Source organism: Astyanax mexicanus, chromosome 11 (genome assembly GCF_023375975.1).
Source record: "Astyanax mexicanus isolate ESR-SI-001 chromosome 11, AstMex3_surface, whole genome shotgun sequence".
In the NCBI taxonomy this organism is placed as follows: Eukaryota; Metazoa; Chordata; class Actinopteri; order Characiformes; family Acestrorhamphidae; genus Astyanax; species Astyanax mexicanus.
The window spans coordinates 41,837,739-41,855,097 of record NC_064418.1 but is presented as its reverse complement, the minus strand read 5'-3'; the positions used below and the strand labels follow the sequence as shown (position 1 = coordinate 41,855,097).

At 38.6% G+C, this 17,359-nt stretch overlaps 1 protein-coding gene across 8 annotated transcripts in view; it reads right to left on the bottom strand.

Annotated features, from left to right (window-relative positions):
• Positions 1-17,359, bottom strand: part of LOC103023932 (plakophilin-4) — a 178,789-nt gene that overhangs the window by 62,046 nt on the left and 99,384 nt on the right. For all 8 annotated transcript variants that reach the window (XM_022680133.2, XM_022680134.2, XM_022680128.2 and 5 more), the window contains one exon: positions 15,473-15,585. In XM_022680133.2, the coding sequence (XP_022535854.2) occupies positions 15,473-15,585 (113 nt within the window). The remainder of the gene's footprint in view (positions 1-15,472; positions 15,586-17,359) is intronic.

Genomic DNA, 17,359 nt, shown 5'->3' with positions numbered 1-17,359 from the left:
AGTCTCACAGTTGTAGTATAAAGACACCTGGCTGTAAGTATTCCTGGCTACAAATACACAACAAAGACAAAACAACATACCACACAACTCTGAGAAAAGCTTGCTGAAGAATATTAAAGAGTCGGGGGATGGACAGAAACACAAATCTAACTCACTTAACATCATTAAAATCATTAAGATATAAAAGGAAAATAAGGAAAATTGTATATTTATACATATATAAATGTGTGTAGAGCAGGGCATCTTTATGAACTGAGTGACCAGGCAAGAAGAATATCAGTAAACAAGGCCACAGGCCACCAAGAGTCTTATGACAGAGATACAGATCCCACTATAATAAGCTAAAGCAGCTGTGAAACAAATACAAAACTACTGTATGTTGGTCATTAATATAAATGACCTCATCAAAATATAAATTGTGATTGTTTTTCCACTGAGATCATGTATAAAAAATACAGCAGTAAATGCAGACTTCATGAACAGCACTTAATCGCTTCTCATTTCACATGGCACAGCACAGTTACTGCAGAGATTCATGGCTCTGGCTCATAGTGCAATATTTCTGCTCTCAATTCAAAATTCTGAACCCGTATCTTAAAGAGTGTCTCATTCTCCCTCTCCAAATCCATCTCCTAAATTTCCATTCTCCCTGTCCCATCCCCTCCACAAGCACACGCAGAGAGAACGCATTCTTCTCCATTACTCTCGTTGCTGCATTAGGTCCACCGAGAGAGAGAGAAATCAAGACAGACAGCAAGAGAGAGAGAGAGAGAGAAGGAAGGTCAGAAAAACAGATTGTCACATACGGTGTGGATCTGAGAGCAGAGATAAAGCCTCCATAAGCTCAGCTCTAAATCTACTGATCCAGAACAAAAAGCACTAATGAGACTCAATAATAAGAGTAAAACTCTCTGCACACACACACACACACAATGTAAAGGACACTGACAAACACACTGAAGGATCCTTCACCCAGACTGAAGAGCCCAATGACTGCGCTGAAAAATAGCCAATAAATCCAGACCGGACAAGGCTAAGGCAGGTCATCCACGGGCAGACACGCAGAGAGCATTGTGGGGAAACAGGAGGAGATAAACGGTCGAGTCAGAGGACAAGAGGATGTGAGAGGAAGTGATGAAGACACTGAAGTAAAGTGCTGTGTCAGGTGAGATAACACATACATATATATATATATATATATATATATATATATATATATATATATATATATATATATATATATACACACACACACACACACACGCATAAATATATACATATACAGGGGTTGGACAATGAAACTGAAACACCTGGTTTTAGACCACAATAACTTATTGTTCTGATGGACAGTTCTGGTGGAAACAGGAGAGTTGAGGTGCACATTGAATTCTGTCGTGGTTTTATGTTTTTTGATACAATCCGGGTTAGCACCCGAACATCCCTTTCAGACAGCTTCCTCTTACAGCGTCCACAGTTAATCCTGTTGGATGTGGTCGGTCCTTCTTGGTGGTATGCTGACATTACCCTGGATACCGTGGCTCTTGATACATCACAAAGACTTGCTGTCTTGGTCAAAGATGCTCCTGCAAGACGTGCACCAACAATTTGTCCTCTTTTGAACTCTGATATGTCACCCGTAATGTTGTGTGCATTGCAATATTTTAGGAAAAACTGTGCTCTTACCCTGCTAATTGAACCTTCACACGCTTCACGCTCTTACTGGTGCAATTTGCAATTAATAAAGATTGGCCACCAGGCTGCTCCAATTTAGCCATGAAACCTCCCACACTAAAATGACAGGTGTTTCAGTTTCATTTTCCAACCCCTGTGTATCTGATGTCTTTGCTGATGTTTGCAGTTATGCTGTTAATGAGAAACCTAATGAGAAACCGCTACAGACTGAACCCATATAATCTATAGCAATAAAAAAAAAAAAAATCCAGGTTCACTTTGGGATCAAGCTATTATTGTATGGTGAGCTCATGGCGAATGCTTCAATACTTCCTTTGCTGTGAAGCGAGAACCTGCCCCACCGACTGGTGTGATGATCTCAGGAGTCATCACAAGCAACAGCTGGCCATCCCTTAAAGTGATACAACAGACACCAACAGCTCAAGTCTGCATCTTATCTCTCATGGCAGGACTTCCAACTCCTCACCTGATTTAACATTTCAATAGAGCATGCCATTTAAATGCTGAAGAGAATGCAGTCACTGATATGTAACTGCACTGATTTTGCAGCCCTAAAATGAGGGTGATTGTATAACAAGCGCTGTGATGTTAAAAAACATGAAGCTGAAATGTATGCAAATACATACATTAATCAAATAAATTCATGTCTCCACCCTGATTTAACTAAGCAAGTATGAGCAGTATGCTGACTACCTGAATATACTGAATATAGACCAGGTTATTCCATCAATGGATTTTTTCTTCCCTGATGAACACGAGCATATTCCAAGATGACAATGTCAGGATTCATGGTGCTGGAATTGTGAAAGAGTTCAGGGTTCAGTGAGCATGAGATCATCATTTATCATTTTCACACATGGATTGAGAGAGTTCACCACAGAGTCCAGACCTTAACCTCATTGAGAATCTTTGGGATGTGCTGGATGGAGAAGAGCTGTGCAGCGGTCAGACTCTACCATCATCAATGCTGCTGCAAGATCTTAGTGAGAAATTACTTGTGACATTGCAGAAGCTTATCGAAATAATGCCACAGAAAATGCCTGCCGCAATCAAAGCTAAAGATGGTCAAACTAAATATTAGAATATTAGAGTGTGTGACCTTCTTTTTTTGTGAAGATGTTTTAAATATAAATAAACACAGAGTGAGAGAGAAAACAAGAGAGCAAGAGAAAGATAAAGTGCTAGGAAAAAAAAGAAAAGAAAATCAGAGTATCCCTTAAAATCTGAGGCTTTCACTCACGCCCACATCCTCCGCTCCATTCTGAGGTCCAGTAAAAGCAGCTGTGGAACGCCCACACCAAATCCTTCCCTCACCACACTTCACCAACCACCACCAGCAAACCTTCAGAACAGCACATTCTTCTTCCACAAAGCAGCCTGCCACTCAAACCCCACTATAACACAGCTACATCACATCTACTCTAACCACCAGTGCTGAAGATCAGTCCTGCACTACATACCAATAGAAAACTAAACGCAGTGTTTAAACTGCTCTGGTAATTAGTAAATTAGTAGTGTAGAGCAGTGGCGTGCAGTGAACATATTGGGTACCCCCCTTCTGCATATCCCGCCCACCCCCACCCCGCCGCCGAACAACACATAGATAAATATTACAATAACTACATATTCTCTGTCTTGCCTTAGTTATATTAACTTAATGCACATCAACAGCCCACAAATACAGCTACAAACTACAAAAATATACAATAGACCCAACAAACCATGCTTAATTTGCCTACAAGTACAACCGTTCAACAAATATCACTCATTTGTATGTCTACAGTGCACCAGAGCAGCCAAAACATTAAATACACACAAAAACTCACCAGTCAGGCAGCCTTTTATTGTGAATTAGTTTCACATTGAAGGACAGCCTTTAAAAAGGCTTTTTAATACAGTATGGCACAATATCTGTCTCATTTGCAGCCGCAATTCCATGATAGTTCACTAATTTTTGAATTAATCCAGCATGAGCTCCGTTTATGACACCTTCACCACAGCGCTGAGAAGGGGTTAGACAGCCATGGCTCCACCCCTGTAGTGAAAATCATGAACCTGATTGGTTAGACTGTCCTTTGACTTTGCTAATACATTCATTACTACACCCTTCTCAAAATCAGCAGAAGGGTCACGCAGTTACGCGGGGGCAGAAGCCATTTTAAAAAGCTTTGATTGGTTAAAACCGCTGTCAGTCAAGATAAGAGTCCTGTAGAAACTTAAAAACACAGACTAATGCTTTGAATTAGTTGCTGTTTTTTATTTTAGTTAATTTATATAATGAATTCTTACACTTACAATAGCTATGTTATTTATTTCCTGATTAAAAATGATGTAATTATTTACATGCATTTATTGTCACCCCTTCTCTGAAGGGTTAGAAGGGCCTCACTGCACAGCCCTGTTCCAGTGGCTCTTTACAACTTACACCCTAAAATACAATACCTACATATTGCAAATTTCCACAGCTTTATACCATCTGAAACCATGCCTCTATGTCACAGACAACAGACATCCTCATTTATTTTAGGTCATCTTATTGGCAGTAAAGTACTGTAAGTGACCTAACACTGTAAATGGATTGTGCTTGATCCCATTCAGGCCCAGTCATGATACTACAGTGCCTATTCTAATGAGGCAACAGTGCCTAACCTAAAGAAATAAAATTCACTTTATACAGTACTGAGCAAAAGTTGTAGGCATCTTTGATTTAGATCAGGATCACTACCACCTACTGCATGTCTCAATTCAACTCTGGCATTCACTTGCTCAAACTTGCTCAAAGTCTAATAATTCATGTTGCCTTGCTATTATCACACTGACCAGTGTTCAAGCTTACTCACAATATAACACCTTATGAGTTATATAGGTATAGGCGCTCCCAATTATTTTACATACTGTTGTCCAATGACTTCTGGCATGCTGGCATACCGTATATAAAATCTTATTCATTTTAATTTAATTGATACTCCAACCTTATTTATTTGTAACAAGTAAGTAGTCTTCAATGTAAATAGATTCATTTAAAATTGAATGCATATTGTAAAAATTTACATTACATTTGATATATTTTTTTATTTAGTTTAAGCGGTTTGAAAACATGCTAGATTTGTGCTAGACTGGTCAAAGGAATTGTATAGTTTTGAAAAAGTATATACTTGAACATTAATAGATTAGTCATATTTTTTTTATTTATATAGGTGTGTGTATATATGCATGAGTTTGTTTGTGAATTTTTTAATACTAGTATTAATGGTTTATTCTGTCACTGTTTACATTACTTTTTCTATATGTAAAAATATTCTGTGTTGCTGGAACAAGTGAATTTCCTTGATATAAGATTTATAAAGTTAAATCAATGAATCAATGAATTAATAAAAGTTCTTTTCTCAATGTTTCAGATCATACTGAACCATGCTCATATTGTCATTGTCCAATGAAAAACAAGTATCTCCATTTTTTTCCGATTTTTAGTTTACTACTAATTTGAACACACAAACTATAAAACCAATAGAAATATTTCAAAATTACCTGAAATAAACTCGTTTACATTGACTTCCATTAAAACTTTAGAGGGTTTTTTCTCTCTCCTGTAAAGTTGCCCTTTTGGAGATACTTGTTTTTTGTTGGACAGCGACGATATATTTAACAATAAACTGAACTGTGCTTGATTTTCACTAGAGTGGATCCAGTCTCTGGTCTTCTTTTCCGTGACCTCTGAGTAGGACACTATTGGCATGCAGGTGCAGTCACAGCTGCTCCAAATGAGCTTATGGAATTATTGCTCCCAAATCAGGACGCCACAGAAAAAGAGGCCAATTAAAAGAGGAAGCCGTGAGATGGCCTGCTCTGCTGGAGCGCCCCGAATGAAACGACGGCAATTTAGTGTCGTTCAGCGGAGGTGTGAACGGCCACTTAACTTGCTGATGAGGTTGAATCACTGGATGAATGTGTATGCGTGTCTGTATGTGTATGCATGCGTGGTGAGCGTGTGTGTGTGAGCGCGTTTGAATGTGGATAAGCATGTGGAGGAATCCTACAAAGCATGAATATGAAAAGTTTAGTAAGCAGATTTTTAGTAATGTGTGGATTCATGTATTAAACACAAGCTGGATTATGATCTGCTATAAACTAAGAAACTCCTCCTGAAGCAGCTGGGGGTCCGGAGGAGTCGGGAGGGGCCGGTGCTTGCCGGAGCCAACAATGCTTTAGTGGTGGTTTTACTTCACTATACAGCAGAGGGCTGATAAGATTATAAGATTATATCAGTGTTAAATATCTATCTGCTGAAATAAAGTCAGTATGTCTGCTACATGTTCATGCAAACATACATTTACCATTCTTTTATTAGAAACAACTATTCTGTACTTCCAACAATTGGACACTTTTTGAGGATCCCTTATTTTAGAGTTACACTCCACACTAAATTACCGTATTTTACAGACTATAAGGCAAACTGTATTATAAGGCGTACTATCACTAGTGAATGCCGGTTTGTCCCACATAGCTTATTTTAACACGGAAAACGTGCAAACTACAGTCCACTATACTTGCTTCTGAATGGCGAAAGAGCTAGTGCTGTGGTTACTGGCCAATGCTAATACTGCTCCAGCCTTGGTGCTGGAGAAACTTCACTGAAACTCCTTTATAAGGCTGTACTTCAGCAGAGTGGCTTTACTGCTCCTTACAACATGACTGGTAAAATTCATACATTTGACAACACTGACAATTTTTGTAAAAAAAATTAAAGGATTTTAAGTGTGCCTTATATGGTACAGCTATATATTAAGTCTCTGATATTGTACAAAACATCCATTCAACCAAACGCATCCAAACTGTTGACAACGTCTGTGTACATTACCGTCTGTAGTCCATCTGTTGTCCTGCTCTATTTGTCAGCAGCTCTTTACCCCACTCATTCATCACCGGACAGTTTCTGACCACAGGTCGACTGTTGCTCACTCACGCTGCACTGCCCGTCTTCAGAGCAAACCGGAACACAAATGACCATCCATCCTTCACATCCTTCACTCCCACCATCTCCCCATTCATCATCCTGCTCTCGCTCCATCTCTCCTCAACTGGCCTTCTTATCTCTATACATCTATACAACCTCTCCTCTATTTCGCTATGCGCATCCATTCAGCTGGCCAAACTCTGCGTTCCAGCCATTAATCCAGCTATCTGCCAATTATCCCCTCTTCCCACAGCTTCATCGCTCAACTCTGCTCTTCCTCTTCACTTCATCTTAATCTCCTACATTTTCATGCTGCCCATCCTTCCTCTTTTCCTTCTCAAATACAAATCGCTGCCTCTCTATCCACAGGCATCTAACATCTGTCCTCTGTATTGTTTTGCACTATACAAAGCTGATTAAACAAAACTAACAGTGTTATAGAATTACCAGTACTCACATTCACACTGTAATGCAGTACAACGGTAATTAAAGAGGAATAGGTTAGGTAAAAACAGAAGCTGCAGCTAAAAACTAAAAACAATCATGGTAAAGTTGACAGCATGAGACCCAGGAACATTTTCAGGAAATTACTGAGAGGGCTAATGTGTGAACGGTAGCTTTTACACTACTGAGAACTATTCCAGCCTTTTTATTATTTATTCTCACCATTTGAAACTGTGGTGGTTGATAACATTTCTTCTAGGGTTAGAAAAGTTCTGCTTTGCCATGAAGAATTATTTTAATAAAAATAACACATTATATTTAGATAAAGCTGATTTAGAAATAGTCACATGACTGTCAAAGCTAGCCAATTGAATTAGCAACCTAGTGCATGTGAAACAGCTCTATGTTATTGTTTTTATAACTTATTTTATCTTATTGAGTTTTACCCACTATGGCTAAATGGTTAAGCAAATAATTTAAGCTAAGCATTTTAAATTGATTAAATGATTTTAAATGGTTGATTGCATTTTTGCATGGGCTGCAGAAAGGGATTAAAAGGTTGGAAACGCCTGCATTAAGACATTTTAAAAGTATATACACATTCTTATTTAAAAGTATTAGAACAGTGAGGCTGATCAATTTATTTCTGCTGTAGACGGGAAAAACGGGTTTGACATGACATTTCAGCTTTTATTTCCAGCTATTTACATCTAGATCTGATACACAGTTCAGAAGATAGCATCTTCTGTCTGAACCTATCATTGAGCAAAAGTATTGGAGCATGTGATTGTAAGGTGTGTTTTTTCTTGCCCAAGTGGGTCTTAAAACATTGACTACTTAAACAGTAAATAGCTCTGAATGTCTACACTCAGTTTTAGACTTGGGTTTTATCTGTGCAGACTGCACATTTATAGTTAATGAAGAAACCAACATAAAAACAGAGAGCTAAACACCTATGGGTGAAAAACAAGCAACTGTGAAGCTCAGAGAAGATGGAAAATCAATCAGAACAATCACACAAATATTGTCCATAGCCAGAACAACCATTTAGAATGTCCTAAAGAAGAAAGTCGTCACTGGTGTACTAAATGACAGGTATCAAACAGGTAGACCATAAGAAACCACAGCGGTTGATGACAAAAATAACAGGACTGACCACACTGTTCCAATACTTTTGGAGGGCACTGTATAAAAAAAGAATGTAAAACTTTTTAATAGGCAGTGTATAACCAGATTTTCTGCCATCCACTCTCTCATTCCACTCTGTGACCCTCATCGCTCTTCTCTGTGAGAGGGGAGCAGGTGGAGAAGGTGAAGGAGTTCAGGCCTCTAATATGAGCTCATCTCTACAGGCTCTGAGAAAAGCATGCAGGCTGCACTCTCTCAGGGTCTGATTCACAAGGCATCAAATCTGATCAAATCGGTCCTGGAGCCTTCTATTTACTGTAAAATTTAGTTTAAACCAGTAAACATATCTCTTTACTCTTATATTGTATGTGTATTTCATTTACACATACCATTATTGCATTTAGACAAGTAAAGTTTTTATTGAATTCCTTCTTAGTACATTTTTTGTGTCTCAGTGACAGTTAATCAAAGGGTTAACACACACACACTCTGACTGTACGTCATTTCAAAAGCAAGAGCGAAATTGCACTCGCAGCTTATCCAGACCCATATTTAGACTAATTTCAGCAAGCCTACGCCCTCACACATACCAACCAACCTAACAAAGGAGTGTGGACCCACACATCCGCCAGCTGGTGTCCAGCAGGTCAGCGATGTGTTTGAGCTGAGCTGTGCTCAGAGCAGACTCCTCTAAAGCAAACTCTAGACCCAGCCCGGCTTCAGACCTCTTGTGATGAGCTGGGGCCGCTCAGGCCTGACCCGCAGAACACCTGGCTGACAGAAAGGGAAGAAACAAGCCCACTTTTATCATCATGTGCAGCTACAGACAGCGCGGAGCTGAGTGGTCCAGAGTGGTGGGCCTGAAAGCAGTAATAATAGCCCGGAATGGATAAGAGCCTGCACAAGGATTTGCCTTTCTGCACCACCTCATTAACCTACAGTGCTGCCAATAGCACACTCCCGCAAGAATCCCTCGCATTTACACTCCGTTTTCACCCTGCAGTGAGAAGCTAGCACACACACACACACACACACAGGTATACACACTCACTGCAGCTGCTGTAGCGGTACAGCTACACAACCACATCAACACACAGCTTCAAATACCAGCACAGACAAACAGCAAAACCAGCACCAGTAAGGACAGCTTTTAAATACTAGTGATATCAACATTTTAGAACAGCATTCAAAAGTTACTTTATATCAGTTAATTTAATTCAGTTACAAATGTGAAACTCATATATTATATAGATGTATTACATAAAGAGTGATCTATTTTAAGTGTTTATTTCTTTTAATGTTGATGATTTTGGCTTACAGCCAATAAAAACCCAAAAATCAGTATCTCAGAAAAATAGAATATTATATAAGACCAACTGGTACTTTTGGCAGTGTGCCAAATCCTGCTGGAAAATGAACTTTGGCTTTTGGCTTTGGATTTGATATACAGAAACACAGTGGACCAACACCAGCAGATGACATGACTCTCCAAACCACTAGTGACCATCAGACAATTTGGCTGATGAAACAAAGATTTCATTTTCCAGCAGGACATGGCACTCTGCCCACACTGCCAAAAAGTACCAATTGGTCTTATATAATAATAAAAGTTTATAAGACATTTATGCAAATTAGGCAGTGAGAGATTTTTGGGCTTTCATTGGCTGTAAATCATAATCATAATTTCTTTTTCATTTCTTTTGGAAATTTTCTATGGGTTAATTTGGCCACAAAAACAGTTGCCACAAATTAACTACAAACGCAGACTGATTGATATTTTACAGAAAAAAGGTTATATACAGGTGCTGGTCAACGAATTAGAATAATTTGAAATAGTGCAATCATGAAATTCTTTGAATGCATTTTTTGTGCAGAAAGCAAATCAGGTGTTCACCACACCTGTCCTACTCGTTAGACTAATCACAGAACTCGTTACCTGGAAAAAAATTTGCTCAGCTGAGCTTTCCAAAAGGCCCATTTAGGCCATTTAACTGTGACACTGTTGTTTTATTGAATTAGAATAATGTAGAAACCGTTTCATTGAATTAGAATAATTTTTATTATAATTACAGTCATCACTTTCTCAGTATTTTGTGGCTGCCCCCTTGGCTTGTATGACTGCCTGAAGTCTCCGCGGCATCGATTTGACCAGCTTGTCGCAAGTTTCCGCACTCACAGCTTCCCAGGCAGTGGCGATGTTCTGCTTCAGTTGGTCCAGCGTAGTAGGCTTTCTGTCGCGAATTTTCCGCTTGACAATGGCCCAAAGGTTTTCAATGACATTGAGGTCAGGCGAGTTGGCCGGCCATGCCAAAACTTCAAGCTGTTTTTTAGTGAACTAATCTTTGGTCGACTTTGCCGCATGAGCCGGTGCAAGATCCTGTTGAAATATGAAGTCTTCTTCGCCGAACTGTTCCTCAACAGTCGGAATCAGGAACGTTTCCAGAACATCTTGATATACGGCAGCACTGACAGTCTTCTTGAGGAAGCAGAGTTTCCCTACACCTCGAGCGGACAGGCATCCCCAGACCATAACGCTCTGGAGAAACTTGACGGATCTTTTCACGCACTCGTGGTTGTAGGTTTCACCACCACAACGCCAGACACGAGGACCTTGGTCACCGAAGGAGATGCAGAAGCGTGATTCGTCACTGAAGACCACTTTCTGCCAGGCTTCAGCAGTCCACTCGCCGTGTTCTTTGGCCCACTTCAGCCGTTTCTCCATTTGTTTCTTGTTCAGCATCGGTTTTACTGCTGGAACGCGAGATTTGAAGCCGAGTTCGCGCAGACGACGGTAAGTGGTTGATCTGGAGACGTCAGCGCCGGTCTGCTTGTTCCACAAGTCGTTGAGCTCGGAAGTGGACTTGAACCGGTTGCTGACTGCGATCTTTCTCAGCTGCTTGTTGTCGCGAGCAGAAGTTTTTCGGACGCCGGAACAGTTGGTGCGCTTGCTGCAGTTTTTCTTGAGAGCTTTGCAGACGGAAGACTGGCTGATGCCGAGCTGCTCAGCAATTTTAGTTTGGGTCAAGCCTTGTTGGCAAAGGGCTTGAATTTGAGCCACTATTCCGGTTGAGAGGTTGCGCTGCTTACCCATGATTGATTTTACAACTTAGAAATTCTACTCAACCCTGACTTTATACTGCACAGTGAACACTCTTCACAGAAAACAAAAATTCGAGCATTTATTCTAATTCAATGAAACGGTTTCTCCATTATTCTAATTCAATAAAACAACAGTGTCACAGTTAAATGGCCTAAATGGGCCTTTTGGAAAGCTCAGCTGAGCAAATTTTTTTCCAGGTAACGAGTTCTGTGATTAGTCTAACGAGTAGGACAGGTGCGGTGAACACCTGATTTGCTTTCTGCACAAAAAATGCATTCAAAGAATTTCATGATTGCACTATTTCAAATTATTCTAATTCGTTGACCAGCACCTGTAATCAAGGACATCGGAAATTATTTCATCCTGCTTTTGGTGGAGTAACCATATTTACTTTCCATTGAAGATTTATAGATTATTAGATTGTGGAGTCACAGTGTTGTTGTGACAATATGATTGCATTCAGCCACAATAGAGCAAAAGTTAGTGAGATCAGGCTGCTAATGATCATCAATCCAACCCATTCTAAATAACACAGTTGCACTGCTCCATAACGCAATGCTGGGAGGCCTTATCTAGCTTATACCTGTCATGGAAATATAAAACATTAAAGCTGCACTTGACAATTTAGAAATTAAATTAAATAAAATGTATATCATCTCACAATAAAGAAGTTTCACTAACTGGCAGAGTACCGCAAGCAACATACTGCTCCAGAGTCTCATCTAGGGCATAAAATATGATGTACTGTTTTAAACTCAACCAATTAGCATTACTCAAACTGAACTGACACAAGCTGGCAGTTTACTCCGTACATATCTGTACATATGTCTATATCAGAGAGACTCTGTTCTAACATCAGTGAAGAACCTACTGAACAAGCAGCACAGCCCAGGAAAGGATTCTTTATCTGTCAAAATGTGTGTGTGTGTGTGTTCGCACATGCAGTCAGGCATGTCGACAGAAGGCAAGCTCTTCCCCGGTGTGCAGACAGACCTATAGGCAAACATAACATGTAGAGCATGGCTTTAAAAATAACCTACAAACCCCTTCACACCATCCACCAGCAGCTCAAGCACTCCACAAAATCACACTAAATTACACACGACTAAGAGCACACGCACTGTAAAAGCCTGTGCGTATGGAAATTAAGCCACTTCTACTGGAAATACTCAGTCATTTTTATTTTACAAATGTGCTCTTTTTGGATTATTATTATTACTTTTTTGGATCAGTTTTTTTTTGGAGCTCTCTGTGCTAGTCTGCGTTATAACTCATTAGCAGCAGAATACAGTGGAAAACTTTATATATAAGAGACCACTTAAAAATGATGAGTTTCTTTGGTTTTACCAAATTGTTAACCTCTGGAATATAATCAAGAGGAAGATAGATGATCACAAGCCATCAAACCAAACTGAACTGCTTGAATTTTTACACCAGGAGTGGAATCTTAAAGTTATCCAAAAGCAGTGTGTAAGACTGGTGGAGGAGAACATGCCAAGATGCATGAACTTTTTGAATATGAACTTGTTTTCTTTGCATTATTTGAGGTCTGAAAGCTCTGCAGCTTTTTTTGTTATTTCAGCCATTTCTCATTTTCTGCAGATAAATGCTCTAAATGACAATATTTTTATTTGGAATTTTGAAGAAATGTGTTCTGTACTTTATAAAACACAAATATAATTCATTTTACTCAAACATATACCTATAAAAAGCTAAATCAGAGAAACTGATTCAGATACTGAAGTGGTCTCTTAATTTTTTTTCCAGAGCTGTACAGTTCTATACACAGCTCAATATACATCAAATGTCTAAATGTTTCTGCATTAGGCTACTTTATGTTGCACCCATTATAGACGCAGATGTTTAAATGCACACATACACACACACAAACGCACACGCACGCACACACACACACACACACACACACACACACACACACACACACACACACACACACACACACACACACACAAACACGTGCGCACACACACTCCCTGTAGAGAAGTTCCGCCAATATACCTTTCCGGCACAGATAAACATTAATCATTGGCACCATGCCTAATGCCAGACCTGAGCTACAGTGGTATATAGATCCCCAGCATCGAGCTGTGGAGCAGTGGAACTGTGTTCTCTGGAATGATGGAGCTCCATCCAATATGTTTGAGACTGCAAGAGGTGGGTTGAGTTGGGGGTGGTGATCATCCAACATCCTGACCTCACTAATGCTTTTGTCACTGAATACAATCAAATCCTCAGAGCAGTGCTCCAACAACTAGCAGAAAATACCTTCCTTGGACAGTAGAGATAGCTACTCCAACAAAAGTAGATGTTAAAAATAAAGGGTACCACTTTAAAATAAGACCCCCTTTATAAAGGGGTTATGGGTGGTTTATAAAGGAAAATTATTAATGGTTTTTAATTAGGCTGCAAATACTAATTTAAAAAACTCATTAATAAGCAGTTAATAAATAAATAAATGACAACATGGATAGAAATGACAACAGTGAGTTAAAAAAAAAGGCGTGAAAAAGTACTGGTTCTACAATCATTTCTACTGTCAAACCTCAGATCTTTCTAGATACTGATCTCACTTTGTGTTTTCCATCAATCAGCATTAAACTTGTCTTATTAATAATAATAATCTGTAAGTATGTTTAACTATTTACTATAAATTAAACGACTAAGCAAACAACGGATCACTGTTGCCTTTTGAAATAATGTGTTGTAACTGCTTTTTAATGGTTTTAAGGCATTTACAACCTAATCAACAATACTTAATAATCTAGTTTATACACCATTTATAAAGCCTTTATAAGGGTAGTCTTGTGGTACTAAATAAATAATTTTTTTACGACCCATGATTTTAGAATTAGCAGTGAATGAGCAGCTATAGTTTATGTTTAGACAACCTAATTACTTAAATCAGCTAATTTAAGGTGCTCCTATTGCTGACGAAGCCGCTGGGCTTGCAGAAGAGGAATCGTATTCTCTAGAGTGATGGACCTCCATCCAGGATCTTTAAGATTGCTTGCAGTGGAGTTTGGAAACGGGACTGATCATCCAACATCAGCACCTGATCTCACTAATGCTCTCACTGTGGCTGAATGCAATCAGATCCTCAAAGCAATCTTTCATTATTAGCATTTTACAGTCTTTCTAGAAGAGCAGAGGCAGTTTATGGGATGAACTCTCTGTACAAAGTCAGTTTCGCATAGAGTCATAAAGTATATTTTCCTTTCAGTGGAATCAATCTCCATTCAAAATACTGTGTAGAATAAAATCCTTAAATCTCCACAATAGTAGCTTTACATTAGAAGGAAACAAACTAATACTTAGTATTTGTAATAGTAGCTATTGTTTTATTTAACTATTAAAAGTAGTCTTAGATAGTCAGAGTTTGTCTATTGTTCTTGTACTATTGTCCTTTTATCTATTTATCTATAATTTCCATCACTGCACCAGAGAAGCAGCCTTGTTGCATTTAGTTATATTCAAAGCTACATCTCTACATTGCATTGTTAAGGGCATTATTGAATTTAATTAAAAGCTAACATCTGCATCTGCAATGCAAAATGAATCAAATTAATCAATTTATACTATACATTTTATTTAATGCAAATTAATAGGTTCTAAATTGTAATTATAAAACAGATTAGGCTGTTTCTGTTCATGTATTATTATATATTTTTTACCATATAAAAAGCTGCCAGCTATTAAACACAACAAAAAATAATTTAAAAAAGCAACTACTATTAAATTATTATAAGGGTACATTAATTAACTGTGCTTATGACAGAATTTCTCAACTAATTATTAATTGACACTAATTAAGCACTTATTAATCATTACAAATGTATTAATTAATTGTCTAAATTCACTATTATTTACAATATTTGTCATCATTAAAATGTAGTATTATTTAAAAACGTCTTAATTAGTGTCAAATCTTAATTAGTTCACACATTCCTTAACTCCACTGTTATTTTTGACTCTTATTATAAAGTGATACCAAAATATCTTTATGATCAAACCTGACAGCTTCATATTAAAACACAGAATGCTTACTGAAACAGGGCATCTGCCGGTCTGTGGGAGAGCACCAGGGCCATGCTGAGTGTGTGATCACTCTGTGTGTGTGTGTGTGTGCTCTGTACCTGCCGCTCGCAGCTCCTGGTGATTCCGCCCCCAGCCTGCATCGTTCCAGCTGATTGGCTACGATCTGTCGCTCCGCCTCCAGCTCCCTGGTGAGCCGCTCAAACTGGAGCTCCTACGGCAACAAAAAGGGACAAAAAGAGTCAGTTGTGGCGATGCTACGGCAACAGTAGCAGTAAGAAGGCAAAACGAACCGGTGAGGAGCTGGAGCATCAGCAGACCAGAACGCCTCAGTGGAGAGGAGCTGGTGTGTGGTGACTGCTGATGTGGCTAATGAGGGTGGTGATGATGCTGCTAATGTGTGAGGCAGAGAAGCAGCACCAGCAGAGAGAGAGACACACACACACTCACTAACACACTCACTAACACACACACACACACACGACTGTATAGTGCTAAAAATCCAGGTCACATTTTACTGTAGTGCTCACAAGGGAGTCTTGTATTTAATCCTGCTCTCTGCATATTCAGGTCTACACTATACATTTAAATGTGCTCTAACTAGGGGTGCACGATATTGTATTGTGTTTTTAAATATAATTATATTATATATAAATGATATTATACCCCCAAATATCATGCAATATCACCCACCCCTAATTATCAGAACAGGATATTACTTTTTTTTTTTTACTGTCTTTAGCAAATGAAAAAAATCACACTGTTCTCATTTCCCATTATATATCTACTAGAGACAGATTATACCTGTACATTATCATTTATTTTACTTTAATCCTGGATATATAGAGATATTTGTAGTTAGGGGTGTGCGATATGGCTCTAAAATAATATCCCAATATTTCATGGTATTTTCACGTTAACGATACTCTTAGTGATATGACAAAACACTGAATTAAAAAGATATATATTTTAAGAATACACTACTGCAAAAAAAATGTCATTACATTTTATTATTGTATACATTAATGTATGGCACACCCCTAATGGAGATATTAAAATAAAATAAAAAAAATACACATTATTAACTTCATGACTTGTTGAACCACTGAAATCTGGTCAAATCTGGTCCACATACACAATTATATTAGTGATTAATCAGTATCAAACAGTGCTTTTGTAATCGGGCAAAAACATTGTATCTCCAAAAACGTTACCTTTACCAGAGAAGGAAATAAAAAAACTTCAGTGGAACCCTTCAAAGGAAGTCAATATAAAAAAAATATTTTTATCTTTAAGCAATATTCGAGCATTTCTATTGGTGCATATATCATGCAAATACACACACACACAAACGTTTTCCTACATCATATATATCTTTTGAACAATGCAGCCGATCTTTCACACTGTGTAAAGATGTTCTGATGAACTGAGCAAATAATCAGCCACACAATACAATACTTTAAATATAGTCTCTAACTATATTATTACTATTTATTAAGTGTATCATGAATAGGGTCTTTAAAAACTGGTAATTTATCCAGAATTACTGTATAAAGCCACAGCACATAGATAAAGCACACACCATAGCACAGCTCTCTCTCTCTCTCTCTCTCTCTCTCTCTCACACACAAACACAAACTACAAGAAGGCCTGTGTTAACATTTCCTCCACAGTACAGTGGAAATCAGACTCCTCTCTAATATCACTTTATCGCCCAGATTCTGTTATTTTTTTCTTTTTTCTAGGAGTTAAACTAGCACAGTTCCAGCACACACACACACACACACACACACACACACACACACACACACACACACACACACACACTCACCTCCCTGTAGGCAGCAGAACAGACAGACTGCTGTTGGGCAGTAATTGAAGTTCACCCTCTTCAGCATAATATCCTTCACTTCACCGTCCACTCACTTCTCATTCTTTCTCTCTCTCTATTTCTCTCTCTCTCTTTCTGTTCTGCCTGCCTCTGCTTC